Source organism: Salmo salar, chromosome 18, assembly GCF_965601325.2.
Source record: "Salmo salar chromosome 18, fSalSal1, whole genome shotgun sequence".
NCBI classification, from domain to species: Eukaryota; Metazoa; Chordata; class Actinopteri; order Salmoniformes; family Salmonidae; genus Salmo; species Salmo salar.
The window spans coordinates 86,481,104-86,508,539 of NC_138308.1; the positions used below are offsets into that span (position 1 = coordinate 86,481,104).

The window sequence follows — 27,436 nt, forward strand, 5'->3', positions numbered from 1 at the left end:
TGTTCTACTATATCCATGTCAGAATAGACACAGAACATGACAAGTGGTGATATCTTTATTTCAAAATTGGTTTTATTCCCATTTTCTCAAGCAACATTTTTTTATTGTTTTATATTCATGTAATTAAAAAAAACAAAACGTGGGATTTCTCTTAGTTTTTATGTACAAGCAAAAACAAATGGTGGAGAAAAAACAATTGAACACAAAGAATCCATCCCTGTACAATAAAGTCAATACATTGAGAAGATCGAAGACAAGCCTTGTGGAATAAAACACCACCAGCTTGTGTCCCAAATGGCACCCTAATGCCCTACATAGTGCACTACAAAGGAAGTAGAGTGCCATTTGGGAAATAAACAGGTAGTTAGCACAGCAGAAGCTGACGGAACAGCACAGGCATGTACTAATAGGTAGGTAGCGAGGGGGAGGATAATAAGATAATGAAAAAATATTAAATCACCTTTTTCCTTATTTGGTGTAAGCATACAGCTCACCCACATACATCATACACATACATAATCATTCTCACACACACACACAAACGCGCACACAAACTTCCAACCCCTCCCTTTCACTGACAGTGCAACATAAAAACAATGTTAAAACAGCATGCAGGGTAATGGTCTCTTTACAACGGTGGTCCAGTGTGCAACAATAACACCCCCCCCCCCCACCTCATATGGCTACCTACAACACTGTTACTCATTCACAATACTTCAATCCATTCCTTACATCCTTAAAACCTTCCACACCTCTCTCACTCAAGTGTTTCCCCTACCAGGCAGGGCAGGCCTGAAATAATTTGGCTTCAATTGGTTTCAATTGACTACTGTTGTGTTTAAAGTGAACCACCCCCTTGATATTGACTTGGTAGGCCTTGATTTGGCGCCCCACCTTGAGAAAACACATCTAGGGGATAAACACTGCATCATCATCATTTACACCTAAACTAGGAGCCTTTGCTGTATGCAGTCCAAGTCCTGAACTACAAATGTCTTACTCACACCTCTCTCTATTCAAGGACAGCCTGGTCCCAGATCTGTCTATGCTTTAACTAACTCCTATGGCTGTATAGTTAGAGGAGTTGGCTATAGCAAATGCATCATTCTCACAAAACTGTCCCAAAAAAATGGTGTAATTTTTCACAAAATATCCTTTTGAATCACTGAGTTTAGGATATGTACTTATCTATTTCATAATTATGTTTTTTGATCAGATATTATGCATTTTACTAACAGTTTCACAAAGTTCTCATTACCGTAACAGTTTTAAACGTTTAAAAAAAATCATAAACAAATCCATATTTAGATATATTTTTTAAATGTCTTCCCTAATGAAAAGGCCCGAGTTAAACATAACACTGAAAATAGAATTATACAATTATTATAAAATACAAAATTGTACTTTTTCCCCCCTATTTGAGATATTTAGCCATTTCAGTAATGAGAAGGCCAAGTGCGGTAAAGGGGTCGTTTGAGAATAAGAACCTTATTCTGAAGGCATACAAGCTAATAAATTAACAATTTGTGCTCATATAAGGACTACTCCTCTAGATGATGCATCATGGGTGAATAAAACCTTATTAAAAATGTTTTACAGGAACTTGAATAAGTAATGAGACGTCCACAAACACTGTTTGTACTTAATAAATATTATACTTTAATGTAAACTCCAACTAGTATACAATGTCTATGATTTATGGACAAACTACAGTAACATATTTGTTGTTTTATTCAAATAGGTTACATTTTTGTAAAGATTATTTTTTAATAGACCAGAGAATTTAATCCAGACTCATTTCGGTAATGACACTTTCCCCAAAACTAGACATCTTATTCCTCAGAATGACAGTTGATTTTTGAAGATGCATCATGGTTTTGTAATTCAATTTGGTACAGACATTTTAAAACTGGTTTAATGATAATGACCCAAATACAGATCAGAGACCAGGAGGCTATTATAACTTATCATCACAAAACCTGGGTACTATTTAAAATGTTTCTTCTTGAGCGTCTGTCTGCTTTAGTTTGCCTGGTTGGAGACACCAATACCAAACGTTGGGTTTGCATGTTTTGGCACTATTCTGTTGGTTCCATCAAGCATAGCTCAAGTATTGAAAATGATTTCAAATAGTATATGAACCCAAGTCCATTCTCTGTCTAGCTCTAGCCTACACAATGTACATACATACATACATACATACATTACATACAACGTACACATTTTCTCACACTCGTACCACACAATCCACTCATCTGCGTTCCAATAATCCATACTATGTAGAATGCATGGCTTCACTCTAGCATGCTAGACAAGTGGATTTTGGAAGAGAGCGCCTGTCGTCGTTTACTATAACTAACCCCTGAGTCACTCAGTGGAACACTCACTGTTTCACGGTGTTCTAGATTCTATGTAGATGTTCTAGGACGTGCTAGATTCTATCTAGATGTTCTACAATGTTCGAGATTCTATATCGATTTTCTAGATTCTATATAGATCTTCTAAAATGATCTCGATTTTATAATGATGTTCTAGATCGATGTTCTAGATTCTATATGGTCTGTCTGTCTACTAGATTATGACTATCATCCATTGGTCCACACACGCTCATACTACACATTGTAAGTCTAAAATCACACCGTATTCCCTATTTAGTGCAAAAGTAGTGCACTATGGGGAACATGGTGCCATTTGGGACATAAACACTGGTCCCTGATCCAACTGCTGTATATTATTGTGCATTATGTGGAAGGCCAGGAGTTTTTCCTGACCATGTGACCTGATCAGGGGGAAAACTCAGGGCCCTAGTTATCAGCTATAATCAGGACCAGGAGTTGTCCTGGTCTAGTCACGTGGGCTGGTCCTTTTTGTATTATATGTTGAGATGAATATCTCTCATACACTTAGACACACACAGACACACATTATGAGAACTCTCGCTCAATGTTCACTTGAGGAATCGTGTTGGCTTTTTGTAGCTTGTCTTTAGTGGAATGGGGAAGCCTAGGAATAATGACTGACAGCGGAGAGATGGGAGGAGTTTATCCAAGCTGAAGCCAATGACAGTCCATCTTTGCGCTGTCTGACAGAGGGGCCACACCTCCAGGGCTCCTTAGCCCCACCTCCCTTAGCATTCTCTTCCACGTGATTGGCTGCTCTGACATAGCTGGTTTGTGTGAGCAAATCAGGAGTAGATGGTGATGACTTCACTTCCTCCACCCCTGACCAATAGGACGCGTTCCAATCCCTCAGTTAGAACTTCCAGAAATTCCATATCTGACCATCGGTTAAGGACTGGTCCACTGTTTGGAAACGTTTTCTCAATAACAATAAAAAAAGAATACTGTAACTACTACTGCGTCTATTATAGCTATGACAGAACACACAGCTATTGGTTCATTTCCAATTCACTCAATTAAGGAGGTGAAAAATAAATCGATTGAAATGGAATTGAGTCCAACCCTGGTACACAGGAAGAGAAGCACAGTAAACAGGAAGTGAAGGATACAGTTTTCGTCTCCGGCTGGGTTCCGTGGCGGTCCCGGCATGTTGAGCAGGACCAGCCGAGCATCATGGGATTTGTTGACGATAACCTCGTTGAGCTTGACAGCCGTGTGCATCCGCCGCACGTTGGAGTGGTCCCTGGGAGACAGACATCATTAATAACAACAATCATCAACATTCATCCGTTTGTGTGTGTCTCCGTTCAAGTGTGTGTGTGTCCACGCGTGCGTGTGTCTCCATGCGTGCATGCGTGTTGTGTGTCCGTGCGTGTGTGTCCATGCGTGTGTGTGAGACTTACGGCCTGATACTGAGCATATCTCTGAAGCCCTCTGGCGTACTACAGCCGGAGTGTGTAGCTCTGTACTGCAGGGCTTTCTCCTTAGTCCAGGTCATGTGGACTCGTCTGTTCTCCGAGGCTGACATCCCTCCATCCCTTTCCCTTCCTCCGGCTGCTCCTCCTCCCTTTTCGGCATTTCCTGTGGGCCCTCCACCCCCGTCGGTGTCTTCATCGTCGTCAGAACCAATGCTGGTTAGCCGAAGCATGGAGTTACGATCCTTTACCAACTGGGCCTGGGGGAGAGAATGTGTAACACACGTTTAGAAATCCTCTCTCCCCCTCCCTCCCTCAGAGAGATACACCTACAAAAGACACTCAGTCACTGAGTACAGGGTAGGGCTGGGCGATATAGCCAATCGATTCGAATTTTTGTTTTAACGTGATGTTCCAAATGCCTTAATCAAGGTTATTTTGTAATGTTTGAGCATTCTGTCTTTTTGGTCTCGTCTCCTTTGGTGCTGTGTGCCTTCCCACTAGCACATAGACACCAAGCCCCTCCTCCTCCTGTGCCCCTTCCCACTAGCACACAGACACCAAGCCCCTCCTCCTCCTGTGCCCCTTCCCACTAGCACACAGACACCAAGCCCCTCCTCCTCCTGTGCCCCTTCCCACTAGCACACAGACACCAAGCCCCTCCTCCTCCTGTGCCCCTTCCCACTAGCACACAGACACCAAGCCCCTCCTCCTCCTGTGCACCTTCCCACTAGCACACAGACACCAAGCCCCTCCTCCTCCTGTGCCCCTTCCCACTAGCACACAGACACCAAGCCCCTCCTCCTCCTGTGCACCTTCCCACTAGCACACAGACACCAAGCCCCTCCTCCTCCTGTGCACCTTCCCACTAGCACACAGACACCAAGCCCCTCCTCCTGCCACTCACAACAAAAAAATGATAAAGATCACTTCTTCCTCTCTGACAACAAGGAGTTTAAACTCACTATTTGCGTTTGAGGTTTGGTCCAACAGAATGGGTCACATGGACACCTAAACACTTAGACATTATTTTACTGTAATAGACTTGAAATGTCCAACAATACCCTTTTTATGTCTCAACTCCCAAAATGTAGAACAGAGCAGACCCTACTAAGACGAGTATCAATGAACATGATTGTGGAAAATGAATGGTCAGGTTGTCGCGTGCAGCATTGCAGTAACACATACCGCTAGCAGGATGTTAACCACAGACTGTTATGTGCTAGTTGTCTAGTCTGGGTTTTAGAAATGTGCAATGACAATAAAAAAAACACATTTATATAAGGAATTGGCAACTTGTCCTCATTCTGAAAAATAAGCATCTTATCCAGGTAGGCTACTTGACTGAAATATCTAAACAAAGTGAACAGGCTATGTTGTTCAAACAGTGAGAGACGGACTGAAGGGCGTATTCATAACAGTTAGACCGTTCTACCTTGTTAGCAAGCAAATAGATCCAAGTTGACTAGACTTTAAATATATAGATCAGCTGGTTACTCAATAGCACGTGGTTTTGTGCATGAGAGATGAGACCGGTGTTCATTTTCTAGAATGCTTGATACCATTAGTGGACGTGCATTGTGCATGGTTACATTTGTAAGAAAATTGGCATTTTCATATACAGATTTAAAGCCAGATCAGTAATTATTGCAAAAAAGCAGGTTAAACTATTTTGATCAAATAATTAAATTATGAATGAGTCTTATGGTTGTGGAAGGCTTATATTTAGCCTAGGTATAATTTTACAAACCCCAAATTCATTAGATTATTCCTGACTGTCTGAAATTCTGTGTATTGACCTTTAATTGTGAAACAAAGGCTATTTAGAGAAACCGTAAAAAATATTGAGGTATATATTTTATGAAATCAGCCATAAGTTTGAACAAATTTTAGATATGATTTTTTGGCCATATCACCCAGCCCTATTATATGGTCATATTCATTAGGGCACACCATAACAAAACATTTTGGAACGGAAAACAAAAACAGGTGTTTCTTATTAGACAAGTTCAGGTCATCCCCTCCCTGTTTCAGTCCGTTTTCTCCCGTTCGGTACCTAATGAATACGACCCTGATACACACTCTCCAACACAGGACAGCTTACGTCTAGCGACATTAGCAATATGTAGGCTGCAGGATAGGGTAGGGCATTATTTGTGGACTACGTAGTCTACGAGACAGTTGGGAGTCAATTACTACTGAGCAGACAGCAAACTTACTTCATCTACACTCCAGCGAACTCGCTAAGGAAAACAACAATAGACAGATGAGGTGAAGATGAACGCTCGCACACACTCTTTCCGCACACACACACACACGCGCGTATGGAAACAGAACTATGAAACAAACACACTTGTTGAGGCCTCCGCACCTCTTTCTCTCGGTCAGACTTGGACAGCCTCATCTGTCTGAGCATCTGAGATCTCTGCTCCATCATCAGAGTCCTCTCATAGGTGTAGGCTGAGATGTCACTGTTATGCTAGGAGGAGATAGGAGAGGGGGGAGGGAGGTGGAGAGAGGGGAGGGAGGAGATAGGAGAGGGGGAGATGGAGATAGCAGAGGGGGGTGAGAGGGGAGAATAGGGGGGGTAGTGAGGAGAGAGGAGAGAACGACAGTTTCTCATGGGTCAAATGAACAAAGCCTAACAGATAGCTATTAGCTAGTGATCAATATTGGAATCAAAAAAGATTTCTTGATCATCCGTACGCTACGGCATTATTACATGAACGTTTGAGTAAAGTGCGTGGGCCTCAAGTTATTATTGGGTCTATACAGAAACCTACCATCTCCACCACTTCAACATCAGCCTCTATGCGGAGGTGGTAGAGGAACGTAGCCAGGTCCTTCTTCATCTGAATAGAGTTATCCTCCATCTGAGCCACTGTGAAGATACGCATCGCACACTTACGCCACACCTGGGGACGGAAACACGACAATAACGTCAGTTACATACACGTGTACACAACCTTTCTCTCTACGAGAAGGTGATGATATGACTAAATGATATGACTGAATATTTCTCTGACCTTGTGTTGCCTCAGCAGGAAGGGCAGTAGCATGAGCATGCCCCCGTCGTGGACGATCCACCACACGTCAATGTATCCCTCCGCGCACGGCTCGCTGTTGCCGGGGAACAGAGAGATGTTCTTGGGCACAAGTAGGGCCAGGTGGGCCGCTGTCGTCACACGCACGGTGTCTGGAGGAAACACGCACACAGAGAGAGGGGGCGCTGTTTATTCAAACCACCACGTCTCAAAGTTAGATGGCAGGTAGTCAACTTCAAAAGGCCAGTTGCATTGTTTGACAAACAGATGGCAGTAAATGGTACCATTCAATGATTCCCACTTGCTTTCCCCCGTCTCTCTCTTTCGCCTCATGACTTTTGCCTTGAAGCCTGATGAGAAAGCGCACATGCACACCTCTCCTCTCCTGTACTGTACTCACTGATAAAGGTCTTCCAGGACTGTGGATCCTCACTCTGCCTCCAGGCCAGGGGCCAGCCCATAACCACAGTGTTGTGCCTCATCCCTCCTAACCCACTGGACTGGATCATGTGACTGATGCCCTCCCTGGCCTTGTTAGCCACAATACACTGACAGAACCCTTTCACCTTCTCCTTGTCCATCTGGTGCTTCAGAGTCTACGGGGGGGGGTGAATAAAGAGCAAGAGGAAATAGGGAGAGAGAGAGCAGGGGGAGGGATAGTGAGAGGGAATGGAGAGAGAGTTGTTATAACACAATACACCTACAGATCCATCAGGTAAGTCTGAAGGAGAAAGACAAAGTTAGAAGCCTGAAAGAGGGGAGAAGAAGAGGGGCGGAAGTCAGAAGAGGATTTAAAAAAAAACATTTTTAGAGAAATGCACCAAGAGTGCTAGACAGAGAGAAAAGAGAGACCAACCTGTTCTGCAGCCAGTGCCTCTCCGTAGCTGTGGAGGTAGTTTCCAGTGATGACGGTCCCTACAATGGTCAGACCTTTACCTGCCTTCAGCTGAGATGCAAAGGTTAGCAGGCGGGGAGACTTGACATAGGCATCCTCATCTAACTTCAATAGAACTAAGAGCTGGGGTCTGGAGGGGAGAGAGAGAGAGATTGTAAAGGTGTGACATTGGGTGTATATACATGGGTGGTTGTGCATGAGTTGCTGTTAACGGTATACTGCTATACTTTACCTCCAGTTCTAGGTGTGTATAGACAGCTGTGTGTGTGTGTGTGTGTGTGTGTGTGTGTGTGTGTGTGTGTGTGTGTGTGTGTGTGTGTGTGTGTGTGTGTGTGTGGTTGTGTCTACTATACCTCCAGTTCTTGGTGTGTGGTGGTCCCTCTTCCAACCTCAAGAGGGCGTAGCGAGCAGCGCTGAGGGACAGACCCCGGATACCATCTCCCCACTCCTTCTCTGCCCTGGAACACACACAAGAAGACAACTCAGAGATTCATACACACACACACACACACAAGAAGACAACTCAGAGATTCATACACACACACACAAGAAGACAACTCAGAGATTCATACACACACACACAAGAAGACAACTCAGAGATTCATACACACACACACACAAGAAGACAACTCAGAGATTCATAAACACACAAGAAGACAACTCAGAGATTCATAAACACACACACAAGAAGACAACTCAGAGATTCATAAACACACACGAAGACAACTCAGAGATTCATAAACACACAAGAAGACAACTCAGAGATTCATAAACACACAAGAAGACAACTCAGAGATTCATACAGACACAAGAAGACAACTCAGAGATTCATAAACACACAAGAAGACAACTCAGAGATTCATAAACACACAAGAAGACAACTCAGAGATTCCTACCCCACACTTTGTCTAAATATATTAATCTTCCTTTTGAATTATGAATGTAACACCTCCACAAAATATATAATTGGATTTCTGTGACCTCCATTCACACAAGCCCACACACACACAACTGGTTTGTTCCAGTAGGTCCCCATGGAAACCTACCCGTGGTACTCGATGTATTTGTAGATCATGCCAGCAATCACTATAGCAACAATAGCATAGTACCATGACGATATGAACATCAGCGCCAAGCAGATGATCATACCCAAAAATGACAAGGTCCTAGAGAGAGAGAGAGATAAAATAATCAATCATCACGCAGGGCTCAACATTAATGCTTGCCCTCTTGTCCGGGACAAGTAAAAATAACATTATGAGAAGTTTTTATTGTCGGACAAGAAGAATGGACAAGTAAAAAAAACAATAATATCATACAATAATCACAATGATCAGAATGGGATCAATTGTAATGTTGTAATATTTTATAGGCTACCAAGGGTGGTCAACCACCCGGCAGGAGAGTCTTAAAGGGCCAGGGTTGGATTTTGAGACAGGCTTGAATATGCAGAGAAGCCAATGGACAGAGCGTAGCCTACATCTGTCTGATTGTCTATGGCAACACGCAACACATTTTAGTTTGTAAAGTGGTTCCTTGCATCAAACATTGATGTAAAAACGCTTGCTACAGACCATATAATTTGTGACTAAAAAAGTTCATGTCAAGCCCTGATCGGACTTGAGAGAGAAATAGAAAATAATCAATCACACTTGAAAAGTTCTTCTCCATTTATAAAAAGTTGATATGTAAATAGAGTACGTGTGTGTGGACGTGTGTGTGTGTGTGGACGTGTGTGTGTGTGTGTGGACGTGTTTAACTATACTTGTGGGGACCAGAAGTCTCCACAAGAAGAGTAAATAAACAAAAATTTGACGAGGTCCCCACGAAGTCAAATGCTATTTCTAGGGTGTTTAGGGTTAAGGTTAGAATTAGTGTTAGGTTTAGGAGCTAGGGCTAGGTTTAGGGTACAGGTTAAGGAAAATTGGATTTTGAATGGGACTGAATTATATGTCCACACAAGGTTAGCTGTGCAAGACTGTGTTTGTGTGTGTGTACCAGTGGTAGTAGGAGAAGCGTGGTCTCCAGTTGGGAGTTCTCAGCAGCGTCTGCAGAGCACAGGCCAGGTTCACAAACAGATAGCACATCAAGAAGAACCTACAGAGAGAGGGAGATGTGGGACTCAGGCTGCACTGGATCAGCATCCATACACTCAGACCAACAAACAATCTCACACACACACACACACTTTCTCTCTCCAAGAAACACACACTCACATGGAGAGGATGGGTGCAACCAGGTCCAGAGAAGCAATGAGGATTCCCAGCTCAGCTATCAGAGCTGTCAGAAGCAGAGCCCAGGTAGGCTCTCCATTAGCCTTGCCATGACCAAACACCTGGACGGAGAGAACAGAACATCAGAGCGAGAGAGATACAGAGAGGAGTGAGAGAGAAAGTGAGAGAATGATAGAGAGAAAGAAGAGCTATATATACACACTACAACACTTGTTTATCTATCTCACCCTGAGGAAAGGGATGATGTTGTCCTTGGCGATGGCCTGGAGGAGGCGGGGAGCGCCCGTCAGTGACTGGAGGCCAGCGCCGCACGTCGAAAAGAAGGAGCCAATCACAATGACCCAGGGGGAGGGCCAAGACAAGGTGCCCACTACCAGGTTTCCCTTTACAGAGTCTCCAAACCTTCAGAACAACAGACAGGTCAGTTAGTGTGACTTCACTGAGTCTCCAAACCTTCAGAACAACAGACAGGTCAGTTAGTGTGACTTCACTGAGTCTCCAAACCTTCAGAACAACAGACAGGTCAGTTAGTGTGACTTCACTGAGTCTCCAAACCTTCAGAACAACAGACAGGTCAGTTAGTGTGACTTCACTGAGTCAAAACCTTCAGAACAACAGACAGGTCAGTTAGTGTGACTTCACTGAGTCTCCAAACCTACAGACAGAAAGACAGGTCAGTTAGTGTGACTTCACTGAGTCTCCAAACCTACAGACAGAAAGACAGGTCAGTTAGTGTGACTTCACTGAGTCAAAACCTTCAGAACAACAGACAGGTCAGTTAGTGTGACTTCACTGAGTCAAAAACTTCAGAACAACAGACAGGTCAGTTAGTGTGACTTCACTGAGTCTCCAAACCTACAGACAGGTCAGTTGGTATGACTTCACAGTCTCCAAACCTTCAGAACAACAGACAGGTCAGTTAGTGTGACTTCACTGAGTCTCCAAACCTACAGAAAGACAGGTCAGTTAGTGTGACTTCACTGAGTCAAAACCTTCAGAACAACAGACAGGTCAGTTAGTGTGACTTCACTGAGTCTCAAAACCTTCAGAGAGACAGGTCAGTTGGTATGACTTCACAGTCTCCAAACCTACAGACAGAAAGACAGGTCAGTTAGTGTGACTTCACTGAGTCTCCAAACCTTCAGAACAACAGACAGGTCAGTTAGTGTGACTTCACTGAGTCTCCAAACCTACAGACAGAAAGACAGGTCAGTTAGTGTGACTTCACTGAGTCTCCAAACCTACAGACAGAAAGACAGGTCTCCAAACCTACAGACAGACAGGTCAGTTAGTGTGACCACAGAATGTGTCCTAAGAAGGCCAAGACACACATCAATTTCAGTTTACTTCCTAAATTGACTCAATTTACTCCACCCTGAAACACACACACACACACACAACAATATACTAACTTGTCTCTGAGCACCACTCCTTCGATGCAGGCTCCAAACAGCACCACACTGCTCAGGTCTGGCCAGGCCACTCAGGTAAATAACCCACTAGTCACATCACACCTGAACCATAACACAACTCTGTACCAATATCAACCCATTACCAGACACAAAGCACCATGCAGGTGTGTGTAACTAGAATGATTCTAATTCTATGACTAGGACAGAGTTTACATGTGACATTTTCAATTAAAAATACAAAAGCTTTGTTGTCCTTGGGTGTCTGAAATTGCCCCCTAAACCCTACACACCGCACTACTTTTGACAAGAGCCCTAGTCAAATGTAGTGCACTATGTAGGGATTAGGGTGTCAATTAGGACGCAGCCAGAGTTAATATGAAAGATATTCTCAATTCAAAATCCGAAAGCTTTATTGTCCACAGTGAAGGATACAGACGAGGGAGGTAGTGAGGATGGCCATAATGGTTCCTATGGGGATGGAGCGCTGAGCGTCTTTCAGGTCCCCAGACCGGTTAGAACCAGCCATTATACCTGGAGGGGGGAGAAGGGGAGGAATAGTGAGGAGGGAGAGAGAGAAAAAAAGAGCGAGCGAGAGAGACAACAGAGTTGGTGTATGAATCTATGACAAATAATTTTACAGCTGGATCAGCCTGTCCCAAGTCTCTCCCTACCCCTCGCCTCTGTTTCCGCAGAGCTGTAAGCACTATGGTGGGAGCTCCACCACTGCACTGCTTCTACCGATTCAGATCTACAAACATCAAGAGGTCCAAGGGGATCGGGAGGTACTGGGATCAGGAGAGACGGAAAGAGGAGGAAATATACCTGTGACTGAGGGGAAGAAGATTCCCACCAATAGCGTGAAGGAGGTGGTGATGTCAGCGAAGACATAGGGCAGCCGATTGGTGGGTGGGTGGACAGGTCTGGGCGAGGGGAGTGACCCTTTCTCCAGGACGTCCCCTTTACTGAGGTAAACACTCCATATGTTCTCTATGGAGAGAATACTAATTATTAGAGAGAAAGAGAGCGAGAAAGAGAGAGAGCGTGAGAGACAGAGAGAGAATGTACCTGTGATAACTCCACTGGACAGGCCTGGTATGCCAGGTATCTCAGAGATGTTGCTGAGGTTAAAGTAGTAGTCACAGGAAGCGTTGAGGTCTGGGCCTTCACAGAACTGCAGCCACAGGGCCGTGGTCGCCTCAGAGGAGGGCAGGGAGGGATCAAAGGTTGACGGCACCGTGCCATTTCCTAGAAGAATTGGTTGATTAGTTGATATTGGGGACGATAATGAACAAGCGAGCAAAGAGGTGGAGAATGAGGAATTCTAACAGTGGTCGAATGGCAGGCAGATCTAACACCTTCAAAGCCTTGAATGGCCTGTTAGGCGTGATTGATTAAGGCTTCAGCAAATGAGCCGCAAGTGGGCGTGTCCCATAGTGAGATGTCAAACAGAATGGACCGAGAGAGAACATGAGGGTTAACATAAAAAATGTTTCTCATTATAATTGACTATGGCATTTTTCCAAATTGAAAGGTAATATTGACGGTTTTACCAGCGAGTGTGAGGTTGGTATCCACAGGTCTGGGTGGTTCTTTGGGCAGGGTGGTCTTGGCACAGGGACTATCATGGAGGATGTGTCCTGACAGGGTACGGTTACCCAGCATACACACCCTGAGGAGGAGGGAGGAGACGATTAGAGCACGGGATTGGTCAATCACAGAGATGACAGTGAACGGATTGGTCGATTAGGGCATCAGTCAAGTTTAAGTGTTTGGCAGTAAGAGTGGTGTGAAAGTCTTGAGAATGGGTCAATAAGGGTACGTGTATGTCTCAATGAGAGTGGTTACAACGTTCTCAGGTTTCTCACTGGTGTTACCGGCAGTGAAAGTGTAAATCAGGCATGCCAATGGAAACACATCAGTTTAGTTTCTTGTTTCTTTGCGACTAAAATGCGACCCATAATCAACTCCGATTACACCATGAATCTGTCAATCAAACCGCTCTACGATCACAACGGAGGAACTCACGGGAAAGTGGGCGGGCTGAAGGCGGAGACCAGCGCCCCGGTGTAGATGGACAGGATGGAGATGATGACACAGGCCAGGAAGACGGATGCCAGCTTGTTGACATATTTGACACCGACAAAGACCAGTAACGCCATGAGGAGGAGGAAGATTGATCCGTAGACCCTCATGTTGTTCAACATGGCTGCTCCCTCACCGTCCAGACTGCTGGAGACAAAGATGGCCGCCCACGGGGCAATGTACATCTGGGGGTGGGAGGAGAGCGAGAGAGGGTAAGATAACAGACACGCAAAATCAAACGATATATTGGATTGGTGAGGGTGAGTAGATGCTGGAGTTTGTCATGTGAACACTTATACAGACAACATGAACATGACAACCATGATAATGAACGTCAGAGTAATTTGATGGCGGTTATAAATGATGGTTCTAATGAGGATGACAGTGAGGAAGAGGAGCGGGCGACAAAGGCTCTCCCACCCACCAGCAGGATCTCGATGGCTCCCAGGATGTACATGGCCCCGGCGAATGTGGTGCCCAGGTAGAAGCACAGCCCCACCGCCCCCCCAAACTCTGGCCCCAGAGAACGACTGATCATGAAGTAGGAACCACCAGCTGGAGAGGAGAGAAAAGGGGGAGAGAGAGGGTGGGGGAGGAGAGATTTGGAAGAGAGAGAGAGAGGAGAGAGAGAGAGAGAGAGAGAGAGGAGGTGGGAGGAAGGAGAGGGTAGGAGGGAGAGAAGTAAAGAGAAGAATGAGTGTTATAGTATCATTATGGGCGTTATGGAAGAGAAAAAGAGAGAGAAGGAGAAAGAAAGAAAGTAGAATAGTACAGTATTATGATAATGAGAGACAACACACTAAGATTGTACCAATAAGCATAGGTCCCAAATGGCACCCTATTCCCTATGCAGTGCACTACTTTTGACCAAGCCCATAGATGAGGGAGGAGATCAATGAAGGAAATGTAACTTTGCAGATAGAAGCAGGGATTTTGTCTTGACATAGAGCCCCTTACTGATTCTAACTACAATGTTGTCAGATGGAATAGTTCAAATCAACTAAAATTGATTTGCTTCATATTCAAATATCACAAGAATATGTTAGAATTGTTCAACGACAACTTTGACATTTGGGATATTTCCGGCGTGAGTGTTGTTTCACTCAGAATTAGAATGATTTTATTATTCATTATTATGTGTGTATAATTACTCATTCTATGTCTATGGTTTTACTAGTGGTGAATGGTATTGCTGGGTGAGGACACTATGTCTCAGTGTGTACAGTCAGAGAGGGGAGAGGCAGATCAGACGTTAGAACGAGCAGACAAACCTGACCTGGGTTCAAATATCATTTGAAATCATTTCAAATAGTTTATCTTTATCCTGCCTGGCGCAGTGGAAGCGATAGAATGGTTGGAAAACTGCCAAACTCTGCCCACCCGGCAGTTCAGGCAGACTAAACCAAAAGCTACAAGTATTTTTAAATACCCAGGTCTGACACATACATACATCACTGAGACAGAGTTGCAAAATTCAGATCACTTTTCCAAAATTCCTGACAACCTGGGAATTATGGAGAAAGTAACCAGCATTTTTAAACCATAACAAACATTAAACATACACATGGATGACAACAACACAGAGGGATGGAGGGAGAGAGGAATGGATGGAGGGAGAGGGATAGATGGATGGAGAGGGATAGATGGAGGGAGGGGTGGAGGTAGGGAGAGATGGAGTGAGGGAGGGAGATGGATGGAGGGAATACCTGGTACAACTCCATTGGTGGCGATGGCACTCATTGAGATAGCAGTCAGTAAAGTCTGCAGAATGAGAGAGGAGCAGTAGCTGTATCATGCATATATCTATACACATAAAGATACACTCACTAATCACTATCTACAGGGCACTGCTCTTAACAGGCCTGTTTCAATTATCTCCTGTTCTCTTATCTTAAACACTTTCTGGCTAAGTGTCTGCTAAATGACCAAAATGTAAAAATGTGTGTGTGTGTGTGTGTGTGTCTGCATCTGTCCGTGTGTGTTGCCTCTACTGTGTGTGTGTGTGTGTGCGTGTGTTATCCTCACACAGCAGCAGCATATGAAGACGATGCAGAGAGCCTGCAGCACACCGGCAGTTCCCACCACCCAGGTGAGACGCAGGAACAAGATCACCCCGAAGATGTTCTGCAGGCATGGCAGGTACACTCCCATGAACGTACCCATCTGGGGAGACTGGGATAGACACACAGGAGAATAGTGATCATTAGTGCACAACGTAACAAAAATATGTTCTGCAGACAGGGCAGGTACAACCCCATGAACGTACCCATCTGAGGAGACTGGGAGACACAAATGGCATTAGATATGAGGGTCCTGTTCATTAGTAAACACCGTAGCAAAGCATTTTCCAAATAATAAAAACTCCTGATCATATCCATGACATGCTAGGTGTGATTATATTAGGTCAGACATTTTACATCCCTGGGTCTATTCTCTTCTACAGTACCTATACGGTGGTGTAAGTCAGTGCAGTAACAAGGGAGTCAAAAGTACAACCTAAAAGCATAGCGCTTAGATATTACTGCCAGGGGTCCAAGTACTATGCCAGGGCATGCCGGGAGTTAAGGAGTCAGAGTGGTGTGTACCTTGTGGGCCTTTCTCTTCTCTCCTATGCTCTCTGCCTCCTCGTGCTCCCTGGCCCCCTGGGTCAGGTTGGTGTAGTTGGCCAGACGGTTGAGGAGAGAAGATACCTTCGGCCTAGTGTCCATCTCCTCCTGCAGGAGGGGGAAGGGGGGGGGCAAGGAGAGAAAATAGGAAGAGATGAACACATGATGAGACAGTCATAAAACAGAGTGCATCAAACACTATTTATTGATTGATTGATGCTCTAACCTCAAAGAGAGCCAAGTTTCGGTCGTAGAAGTCATCATCGTCCACCCCATGACTGTTGTTGATGTAGACATTGGACATTTTGGAATTGCCATCTCCTACTGAGAGAGAGGGTAGATAGAAAAGGAGAGAGTGAGAAAGAGAGGAAGAAGGAGAGAGAGAAAGAGAGAGAGAGGAAGAAGGAAAGTTATACCTCCGTCAGCAGGGCCCTGAATCAGCACTCTCAGTTCCCTCTCCTCTACCACCAGGGAGGACACACAAAAACACACACACACACACACACAGGGATGATCGTTGTGACACCCTTTTCTCACGCATTGCTACACATACACACAAACATCTAAACTCAGCAAAAAAAGAAACGTCCCTTTTTCAGGACCCAGTCTTTCAAAGATAATTCGTAAAAATCCAAATAACTTCACAGATCGTCATTGTAAAAGGTTTAAACACTGTTTCCCATGCTTGTTCAATGAACCATAAACAATTAATGAACATGCACCTGTGGAACGGTCGTTAAGACACTAACAGCTTACAGACGGTAGGCAACTAAGGTCACAGCTATGAAAACTTAGGACACTAAAGAGGCTTTTCTACTGGCTCTGAAAAACACCAAAAGAAAGATACCCAGGGTCCCTGTTCATCTACGTGAATGTGCCTTAGGCATGCTGCAAGGAGGCATGAGGACTGCAGATGTGGCCAGAGCAATAAATTGCAATGTCCGTACTGTGAGATGCCTAAGACAGCACTTACAGGGAGACAGGGCGGACAGTTGATCGTCCTCGCAGTGGCAGACCACGTGTAACAACACCTGCACAGGATTGGTACATCCGAACATCACACCTGCGGGACAGGTACAGGATGGCAACAACAACTGCCCGAGTTACACCAGGAACGCACAATCCCTCCATCAGTGCTCAGACTGTCCGCAATAGATTGAGAGAGGCTGGACTGAGGGCTTGTAGGCCTGTTGTAAGGCAGGTCCTCATCAGACATCAACAGGCACAAACCCACCGTCGCTGGACCAGACAGGACTGGCAAAAAGTGCTCTTCACTGACGAGTCATGGTTTTGTCTCACCAGGGGTGATGGTCGGAATCGCATTTATTGTTGAAGGAATGAGTGTTACACCGAGGCCTGTACTCTGGAGCGGGATCGATTCGGAGGTGGAAGGTTCGTCATGGTCTGGGGCGGTGTGTCACAGCATCGTCGGACTGAGCTTGTTGTCATTGCAGGCAATCTCAACGCTGTGCGTTACAGGGAAGACATCCTCCTCCCTCATGTGGTACCCTTCCTGCAGGCTCATCCTGACATGACCCTCCAGCATAACAATGCCACACTACTCGTTCTGTGCGTGATTTCGTGTAAGACAGGAATGTCAGTGTGCTGCCATGGCCAGCGAAGAGCCCGGATCTCAATCCCATTGAGCACGTCTGGGACCTGTTGGAACGGAGGGTGAGGGCTAGGGCCATTCCCCCCAGAAGTGTCCGGGAACTTGCAGGTGCCTTAGTGGAAGAGTGGGGTAACATCTCAAAGCAAGAACTGGCAAATCTGGTGCAGTCCTTGAGGAGGAGATGCACTGCAGTACTTACTTTTGATTTTGACCCCCCCTTTGTTCAGGGACACATTATTCCATTTCTGTTAGTCACATGTCTGTGGAACTTGTTCAGTTTATGTCTCAGTTGTTGAATCTTATTTATGTTCATACAAATATTTACACATGTTAAGTTTGCTGAGTTTACAAATACCAATACATTTTAGTCAGTTAGCACACGCCCTTTTCCAGAGTGTATAAGACATTAAGAAAACTTTCCTAATATTGAGTTGTACCCCCATTTGCCCTCAAAACAGCCTCAATTTGTCGGGGCATGGGCTCCACAAGGTGTCGAAAACATTCCACAGGAATGCTGTCCCATGTTTCCCACAGTTGTTTCAAGTTGGCTGGATGTCCTTTTGGTGGTGGACCATTCTTGATAAACACGGGAAACTATTGAGTATGAAAAACCCAGCAGTGTTGCAGTTCTTGACACAAACCGGTGCGCCTGGCACCTACTACCATACCCTGTTCAAAGGAATTTAAATCTTTTGGCTTGCCCATTCACCTTGAATGGCACACATACAGAACCAATGTGTCAAAAGTCTTAAGGATTAGAAATCCTTCTTTAACCTGTATCCTCCCCCTTTATCTACAATGAATGAAGTGGATTTAACAAGTGACATCAATAAGGTATCCTGGCTTTCACCTGGATTCACCTGGTCAGTCTGTCATGTAAAGAGCAGGTCTTCCTAATGTTTTGTACAGCCTACGCAGCAAACAAAACCGTCACAGGTAACACAACCGCCACAGCAAACACATCATCCCCAGAATACACAAAGGTAGCCTTATGTGTGTACCCCTGGGAAGGGGTCTCTCCCCCCCCCCCCTCTCCCTCCAGATAGTGCTCACCTGAGGTGTAGGGGTCTCTCCCCCCCCCCCCTCTCCCTCCAGATAGTGCTCACCTGAGGTGTAGGGGTCTCTCCCCCCCCCCCCTCTCCCTCCAGATAGTGCTCACCTGAGGTGTAGGGGTCTCTCCCCCCCCCCCCCTCTCCCTCCAGATAGTGCTCACCTGAGGTGTAGGGGTCTCTCCCCCCCCCCCCCTCTCCCTCCAGATAGTGCTCACCTGAGGTGTAGGGGTCTCCCCCCCCCCCCCTCCAGATAGTGCTCACCTGAGGTGTGTGCGTGCGTGTGCGCGTGCGTATCCCTGCATGTGTCTGATGGAGCAGAATGTGATATGAGGAGTTAATGTGTAATGTGAATGAATCCAGTCTGTCAAATTCTATTACTGCTTTGTGGGCAAGACCGACTAAAAATAACCATCTCTGCACGGCTTGACCTTCCTTGAAATAACACAGCTGCCTCACTCTCTCCACTGCTTTTGTCTGTTAGGACTACTCAGCCAGTACACTGCATCGTCTCAGCAGTGTTTGTGTCTGCTTCGGTAGATCAGCCTGTGCAAGTCAATTCCTAATCGATTTGTTGCGTTTCGTTTCTCCTTTCTTGATATAAATAACCAAAGCGTCACCCTCGGTCTATAAAGTGTTCATGAAATGCTTGCTCGCCTGCACACTACCATGGCTCGGAGATACAGGCACTCTCTCTCCCACACAACAGGCATTCTCTCTCCCAAACAACAGGCATATACACACACACACATACATACATACATACATACATACATACACACACAAGTATGTGGACACCCCCTTCAAATTAGTGGATTTGGCTACTTTAGCCATTACTGACAGGTGTATAACAAATAAATGAAAATACAAATTTAAAAACAATTGAGCACACAACTCCATATTAATGTCCATGACCTTGGAAATGAGACATTTGACGAGCAGGTGTCCAAATACTTTTGGTCATGTAGTGTAAATAGACAGACAGGGCATGAATGAGCATTTGGAATTGATGGCTTCAAGCATGAATCCACAAGGTTTTACACTGTAATCTCTGGACTTTAGAGATGCATTAAGGAAATACCACTGGCTTATGCAGACATCATATCTGATATGTACAAAGGCTCTTTTCTCCAAGTTACATGTGGGAAGCAGCTAAAACGAACCAATCCCACTCAGGGTTAGCATAGAACCAACTGCTGTCAACTTCATCCTAGCCATCAACCAGTGGCTGAAATGGCTATGCCAGCGTACCACAGCCCATGGGTGGTCACTGAACCCAGTACAGGGGAATGGTGATGATGTTCAGATCTCCTCCAGAGAGGAGCATGTTATCAAAAACATGCTCTCTCGCACAGATGACTTTTAGAAATGGTCTGGGCTGGAAGTGAAAGACAGTAAATGTGCAGGCTTGATATGATTGACATTTCCCCTCTGACTGTGGTCAATGAGTTAGCGGCTGTGAAAAAGGTGGCCCTTGCAAAGATTCAACATCGGTTTGCCAATGTACAGTTGAAGTCAGAGGTTTACATACACCTTAGCCAACTACATTTAAACCCAGTTTCACAATTCCTGGCATTTAATTCTAGTAAAATCTCCCTGTCTAAGGGTCAGTTAGGGTCACCACTTTATTTTAAGAATGTGAAATATCAGAATAATAGTAGAGAGAATGATTTTTCAGCTTTTATTTCTTTCATCACATTCTCAGTGGGTCAGAAGTTTACAAATACTTAATTAGTATTTGGTAGCATTGCCTTTAAAATGTTTAACTTGGGTCAAACGTTTTGGGTAGCCTTCCACAAGCTTCCCACAATAATTTGGGTGAATTTTGGCCAATTCCTTCTGACAGAGCTGGTGTAACTGAGTCAGGTTTGTAGGCCTCCTTGCTCGCACATGCTTTTCAGTTCTAGGATTGAGGTCAGGGCTTTGTGATGGCCACTCCAATACCTTGACTTTGTTGTCCTTAAGCCATTTTGCCACAACTTTGGAAGTATGCTTGGGGTCATTGTCCATTTGGAAGACCCATTTGCGACCAAGCTTTAACTTCCTGACTGATGTCTTGAGATGTTGCTTCAATATATCCACATATTTTCCTACCTCATGATGCCATCTATTTTGTGAAGTGCACCAGTCCCTCCTGCAGCAAAACACCCCCACCACATGATGCTGCCACCCCCGTGCTTCACGGTTGGGATGGTGTTCTTTGGCTTGCAAGCCTCCCCCTTTTTCCTCCAAACATAACGATGGTCATTATGGCCAAACAGTTCTATTTTTGTTTCATCAGACCAGAGGACATTTCTTCGAAAAGTACAATCTTTGTCTCCATGTGCAGTCGCAAACCGTAGTCTGGCTTTTTTATGGCAGTTTTGGAGCAGTGGCTTCTTCCTTGCTAAGCGGCCTTTCAGGTTATGTCGATATAGGACTTGTTTTACTGTGGACATAGATACTTTTGTACCCGTTTCCTCCAGCATCTTAACAAGGTCCTTTGCGGTTGTTCTGTTCTCGCACCAAAGTACGTTCATCTCTAGGAGACAGAACGCGTCTCCTTTCTGAGTGGTATGACGGCTGCGTGGTCCCATGGTGTTTATACTTGCGTACTATTGTTTATACAGATGAACGTGGTACCTTCAGGCGTTTGGAAATTGCTCCCAAGGATGAACCAAACCTGTGGAGGTCTTGGCTGATTTCTTTTGATTTCCCCATGATGTCAAGCAAAGAGGCACTGAGTTTGAAGGTAGGCCTTGAAATACAGGCACAGCTACACCTCCAATTGACTCAAATTATGTCAATTAGCCTATCAGAAGCTTCTAAAGCCATGACATAATTTTCCAAGCTGTTTAAAAGGCACAGTCAACTTCTGACCCACTGGAATTGTGATACAGTGAATTATAAGTGAAATAATCTGTCTGTAAACAATTGTTGTCCTAAATCGGTAGATGTCCTAACCGACTTGCCAAAACTAAAGTTGGTTAACAAGAAATTTGTGGAGTGATTGAAAAACAAGTTAATGACTCCAACCTAACTGAATGTAAACTTGACATCAATTGTACCTCTCCCACAGAACATTCTGAGGGAAATTAATAACAAAACTTGTCAAGTGTTGAGAAAATGGCTATGCTTAAACACACACACCACATGTGACATTATCTTCCTGAAATAAATGGTCTGGGTGTTCCGAATGTCCAGTGGATTTACACTGCTACCAGACTGACTAACCTGTCGAACATGCTCAACAGTGACAACGCGACAGTCAGCCAAAGTCTCCCTCCTCCTGGACTAGGAAGGTCCCACTGGCCAATGACACTAACGGACAACTTCCTGGGCTTCATTAGGAAGGCCAATGGAAAACTGGACACTCGTGCTGCAGGCTTTGGAGTCTGGTCAGTCCTCAAGGAGCTGTACAACCGGATTGGAGCTCAGATGGACACAAACTGACACACAGACCACAGGAAGTTGGTGGCACCTTAATTGGGGAGGACGGGCTCAATTAACCTGTCTGGGCTAGGGGGCAGTATTTTCACGGCCGGGTGAAAAACGTACCCAATTTAAACAGGTTACTACTCTGGCCCAGAAACTAGAATATGCATATTATTAGTAGATTTGGATAGAAAACACTCTGAAGTTTCTAAAACTGTTTGAATGGTGTCTGTGAGTATAACAGAACTCATATGGCAGGCAAAAAACTGAGAAAAAGTCAACCAGGAAGTGGAGGATCTGAGAATTGTAGTTCTTTCTAGTCCCTTTCGAAACTACAGTATCCGTGGGTTTACGTTGCACTTCCTAAGGCTTCCATTGGCTGTCTAAAGCCTTCAGAAAGTGGTTTGAGCATTGTCCTGTCACTGGGCAGATAATAGGAGCTCCGTTTCTGAGTGGACTGCCTGGCAACAAAGGGATTGGATATGCGCGGTCATGCGAGCGCGCCATTCCTTCTTTTTCTTCTTGAATGAATATGCTATTGTCCGGTTGGAATATTATCGCAATTTTACATAAAAAATACCATAAAGATTGATTTTAAACAGCGTTTGACATGCTTCTAAGTACGGTAATGGAACATTTTGACTTTGTCTCTGGTTATGCCTTTGGATAAGTGATCTGTACGCACAAACAAAACGGAGGTATTTGTACATAAATATGGATTATTTCGAACAAAAACAACATTTCTTGTGGAAGTAGCAGTCCTGGGAGTGCATTCTGACGAAGATCAGCAAAGGTAAGAGAATATTTCTAATACTAATTCCGAGTTTAGGTTGCCCCGAACTTGGCGGGTGTCTGTATAGCTCGCCGTGATGGCTGAGCTATGTACTCAGAATATTGAAAAATGTGCTTTCTCCGTAAAGCTATTTTAAAATCTGACACAGCGGTTGCATCCAGGAGTAGTCTATCTATAATTCTTTAAATAATTGTTATACATTTTGTCAACATTTATTATGAGTATTTTTGTAAATTGATGTGCACATTCACCGGACGTTTTGGTGGGAATACATTTTCTGAACATCACGCGCCAATGTAAAATGCTGTTTTTGGATATAAATATGAACTTTATCGAACAAAACATACATGTATTGTGTAACATAATGTCCTAGGAGTGTCATCTGATGAAGATCGTCAAAGGTTAGTGCTTCATTTAGCTGTGTTTTGGGTTTTATTGACACATGTCCTTGCTTGGAAAATGGCTGTGTGATTATTTTTGTCTATGTACTCTCCTAACATAATCTAATGTATTGCTTTCGCCTTTTTGAAATCGGACAATGTGGTTACATCAAGGAGAAGTGTATCGTTAAAATGGTGTAAAATAGTTGTATGTTTGAGAAAGTTTAATTCTGACATTTTGTTGTTTTTGAATTTGCCGCCCTGATATTTCACTGGCTGTGTCCCGCTAGCGTCCCATGTAGCACATAGAAGTTAATGGTTTCAACGTGTTTGATGCCATTCCATTTGCACTGTTCCAGCCACTATTATGAGCCGTCCTCCCCTCAGCAGCCTCCACTGACGCAGACTGAGACAGTGACAACCTGTGATGCAGTTGTGTTGTCGTGGAGGCTTCTGTCACCCATGACAACACTCCTCTCTATCAGACAGATGCAGCTACGGCACCTCTGGACTGGCCTGAGGCTGCTGGGGAAACTTGCTGCTCTGGTCTGTGCTGACAACTCTGTCTTCCATTCCATGTACCAGCATACTGCCAGTGACGAGGACATTCTGACATTTACTGTTAAGGCGAGGCTGTAAGTTCTACCCAGAAAACACAACCTAACACTCTGGTACCCTGCAAACCATGATCCTTCTGTGTTTTACACCCAGAGTTAAATGTAATGGAGTCTGTTGCACATGTTGTTAAGGTTGCCCTTCATACAAAGGCATGTACATTGCAAGACGTGACCGCCTTGTCGACCTGGTAGCTACTGAGGTGAGAAAGGTGTTTCAAAGCATTTCAAATGTGTGCGTGCATGTCTGCTTCTTTAGTTCAGCCTGTGCCAGTTCATTTCCTGTTTGATTTGTTGTGTTTCTTTTCTCCTTTCTTGATATAAATAACCAAAGCATCACCAATGAGATAACCTAGCTGAGACTATTTCTGGAGCCAGTAATTGCTTATTAACAGTGAGACTACTATTGTAACGTAGAAGCTGATTCTGTCCAGAAGAATGATTGAGAGTACCCTGCCACTAGAGGGTGACATCACAAACAGTTGAGCAATTAGGCTAACAGTCCAAAACAGGGTCATGTTCATTAGGACATGCAATGGGACACTTTTTGCAATGGAAAACAAAAATAAGGGCTGCTTATTAGACAAGCCCAGACAGTCCATCGCTGTTTCAGTCTGTTTTTTTTAAATGTTCGGTGCCTAATGAACACAACCCATTAATAACCGAAAGTTGTCAACTTGTTGCGCGCACACACCCACACACACACACACACACACACACACACACACAAAGTGACATGTCACCTTGCTCTGTGTTGGTCCTGTCAGGCGTCTCGTTTTCACCAGTTGTGGTGAGCCCTCCCGACCCCTCGCTTAGCGGTTCACTGCGGTTCACACTCTCCCGCGAGCCAAAACGTACGTGGCCGCGGCCGCTGGACCGGGAACTGATGTCCGGCGAGGTGTCCGACAGTCCCGGGAGGTCCTCGGCCTTGGTGGGCGTCACCGTGAACCGTACCGACGCCATTATTGGGTCTTGGAGGAATGGGGGTCAAGGGTTAGAGGTCAAGGGTCACCAACTACGCTAGCTCGGCTAACCAATACTAGGCTAGCCCACACTAGGCTAAATTAGCTAGGCTAACCTATGCTAAGCTAACGTTCAAGTGACTGTGCAGGGACAGCTACTAGACTTGAATCTGCACTTCCCCATTGAATTGGACTGGTTTCAATGGCATATGTGGGATGAATGTCATGAGATATGTGTGCCTTTTTTCCATTTGATGAATGTGTAATGGTTTAACATAGAGCCTACACTTTAAAATTGTAAACAAATGAATTAGGTTGAAGAGTAAACTGTGTCTCTAAGAATATATATTTTTAACTTCCTCTTCAGCTTTCAATTCAGGTTTTATATTTTTTTTAAAAGAAGTTCCCTTTTCACTTCGATTAATATTATTGCTTATTCAGAAACTGGATTTGTACGGTGTGTTCATACATGCCCACATGACCTGACAATGAACTTAATAATACTGGCTATCAATATGTAGGCCTAGTGTCAAATCTGCCTCTGCTCTCGTATTCCCAAGTAAACATAGGTTTGTTTTTTTCTCTGTGTTATATGCACCTCAGTGATAGCTTAGATTTCCTCTATGGATGACAATGAGTGACTAATGATGGATTGATGGGGGGAATAGGGAAGGGTTGAGAACCAAGACAAAAGGAGAGAAAAAGGGAGAAGTCAAAGGAGGAGACATGCATGTCACTCAGTAACCTAACAAAGAGCAGAAGAGAATCATGTGCTTTCACAAACACCTCTCAGGGGAGCAAACTGCAAAGTTAACCAGGTGAGAACACTGACTGAAAAACAGTCTCCTTGCTCAGACTCAATTATGTGAGGTACAAGTACCTGCCAAAATAAAGGAAACAACAACATAAAGTGTCTTCATAGATATACACATGACCCTAAGCATGATGTGACGTTAATTCCTTAATTAACTCAGGAACCACACCTGTGTGGATGCACCTGCTTTGTATCCCTCATTTAACTCAAGTGTTTCCTTTATTCTGGCAGTTACTTGTAGTTCAGTTGAGTAGTTGCTTTGGTGCGGTTTATAATTTAATTATTATACAAGAGCAGTTCCAACCGGTTGGGCCAGCGGCAGCTTGAGCCACATGCGGAGGAACTCATGTCTTTGTGCAGTACTGTAGCTGTATTGTAGACAGCTACTAGCATGTAGAGATGGGATGGTTGCTTGTTATCAGTTTCGCAACATTTCGAGTTGTACTACTCGTCTTATACTAGGCATTTTTAGCTAGACGAGGGTGTGGCAAATTGTTGGGCAATCTTGTCAGTTCTTGAGGTACACATGAACTGAAGCTAGTTAACAGTGCATAAAATTATTTTAGTCTCATAGCTAGTTGCAACCTTGGTTGCCTACCAATGAATCTATACAAACGGTGGAGACAAGGACCAGCATCTGTATGCGACTGTTGAATTGAACTGCATCCGTTTAAATAATGAACGCTTAGCAACTAGTTGGAGCGTATGTAAAGCGAAATAAGATTGTGTTCACGGAGCAAGACTCATCAAATGTTCAGATGGAACATACTGATAACGTTACACCTACGTGCACTTGCTTGAAATACCGTATGACGAGCTAGCTAGTATCGGTTGTGCTAACATTAGCTGGCTGGCTAACTAGTAACTACCCTTAACCGTTAAGCCAATTATAATTTCTAGCTAGTTCGAACCAGCCAGGGAAAATTGTCATATCAATATATTCCAAACCCGCGGTTGAAATACATTTAGAAAAAAATTGTCTGTATTTAAACTACAACTAGCATGGGTAGCTAGCAGTAGCGTTTTTGTTGGCAAAACGATGCGGCATGTCAACAATGTATTAGCATGTCAATCAATGTATGCAGGCAGATGTTCCGAGGGAGTAAATATTTTCTTTCTGGAATTACACAACATAATATGCACGGTAATTTGTGTCAACTTTCAAGTCATGGTATCGAAATAAACTAGACGAACACCCTACTACGTTTGTTTTGCTTATCATGAAAGGATCCCCTCAACTCGTTCAGTACATTAGCTACTTGTCGGTATCAGTCGACTGTCCGTTGAATTTACAGTGGTACAGTAGCTAGCTGTTAGCCACGCTGCTAAAGTGTGACAGAACTCCACGTACCTTGCTCAACGGCTAGAAATTGACAGAATTCTGCTGCAACTTCACGGCAATATTTCAAACAATATACATAGCGCGTATATAGTACTCTCGTGTCCCTTGTATCCAGCTGTTTGGCTTGCTAGTGCTTCTCAAAATGAATTGAAACCATAGTAGCTCCATGCATGTACTCGCCTCATCCTTTATTGTCGGCACTTTGTCCAACAGTCAGAAACGCGTGCCAGCCCCCGCCTCTCAATACCTCTTTCGCTTGCCGTAATTTCGAACTCACGCATGCGGGGTAGGGTAGAAAAATAAATCCCTACAAAAGTGGTTTGTCCCAGATGTACCAAGAGTTGGGAAAGCAAGTGAAACAGTAGCTAG

General features: G+C 44.4%; 1 protein-coding gene across 5 annotated transcripts; it reads right to left on the bottom strand.

Moving 5' to 3' along the window:
* Positions 1 to 37: 37 nt before the first annotated feature.
* Positions 38 to 27,330, bottom strand: slc12a6 (solute carrier family 12 member 6). 5 transcript variants are annotated; one of them, XM_045701496.2, is made up of 27 exons: positions 27,077 to 27,330; positions 25,510 to 25,552; positions 24,693 to 24,920; positions 16,314 to 16,408; positions 16,067 to 16,195; positions 15,507 to 15,653; positions 15,188 to 15,242; positions 13,906 to 14,036; positions 13,425 to 13,666; positions 12,950 to 13,068; positions 12,465 to 12,644; positions 12,222 to 12,386; positions 11,832 to 11,930; positions 11,400 to 11,457; positions 10,215 to 10,389; positions 9,970 to 10,088; positions 9,752 to 9,850; positions 8,800 to 8,919; positions 8,107 to 8,211; positions 7,715 to 7,883; positions 7,259 to 7,454; positions 6,841 to 7,010; positions 6,598 to 6,729; positions 6,168 to 6,293; positions 3,803 to 4,074; positions 3,509 to 3,642; positions 38 to 3,276 (listed from the first exon to the last, which is right to left on the bottom strand). In XM_045701496.2, the coding sequence occupies exons 3-27, from the start codon at positions 24,910 to 24,912 to the stop codon at positions 3,185 to 3,187; spliced, it is 3,549 nt and encodes a 1,182-aa protein (XP_045557452.1). In that variant the 5' UTR covers positions 24,913 to 24,920; positions 25,510 to 25,552; positions 27,077 to 27,330; the 3' UTR covers positions 38 to 3,184. The 5 variants fall into 5 exon arrangements, with proteins under 5 accessions (XP_045557452.1, XP_045557449.1, XP_045557450.1 ...); XM_045701493.2 differs by having other exon boundaries at positions 16,314 to 16,411; XM_045701494.2 differs by lacking the exon at positions 25,510 to 25,552.
* Positions 27,331 to 27,436: the final 106 nt, after the last annotated feature.

What these genes read in the sequence shown, in the direction of transcription:
- slc12a6 (XM_045701492.2), bottom strand. Translation starts at nt 24,912, where the DNA reads ATGGCGTCGGTACGGTTCACGGTGACGCCCACCAAGGCCGAGGACCTC. An exon ending in GGAGTGGTGCTCAGAGACAA is followed by an intron (nt 10,390 to 11,399) that starts GTTAGTATATTG and finishes GTTGTTCTGAAG; the next exon opens with GTTTGGAGACTCTGTAAAGG. An exon ending in TCCTGCTGAGGCAACACAAG is followed by an intron (nt 6,730 to 6,840) that starts GTCAGAGAAATA and finishes TTCCGTCCCCAG; the next exon opens with GTGTGGCGTAAGTGTGCGAT.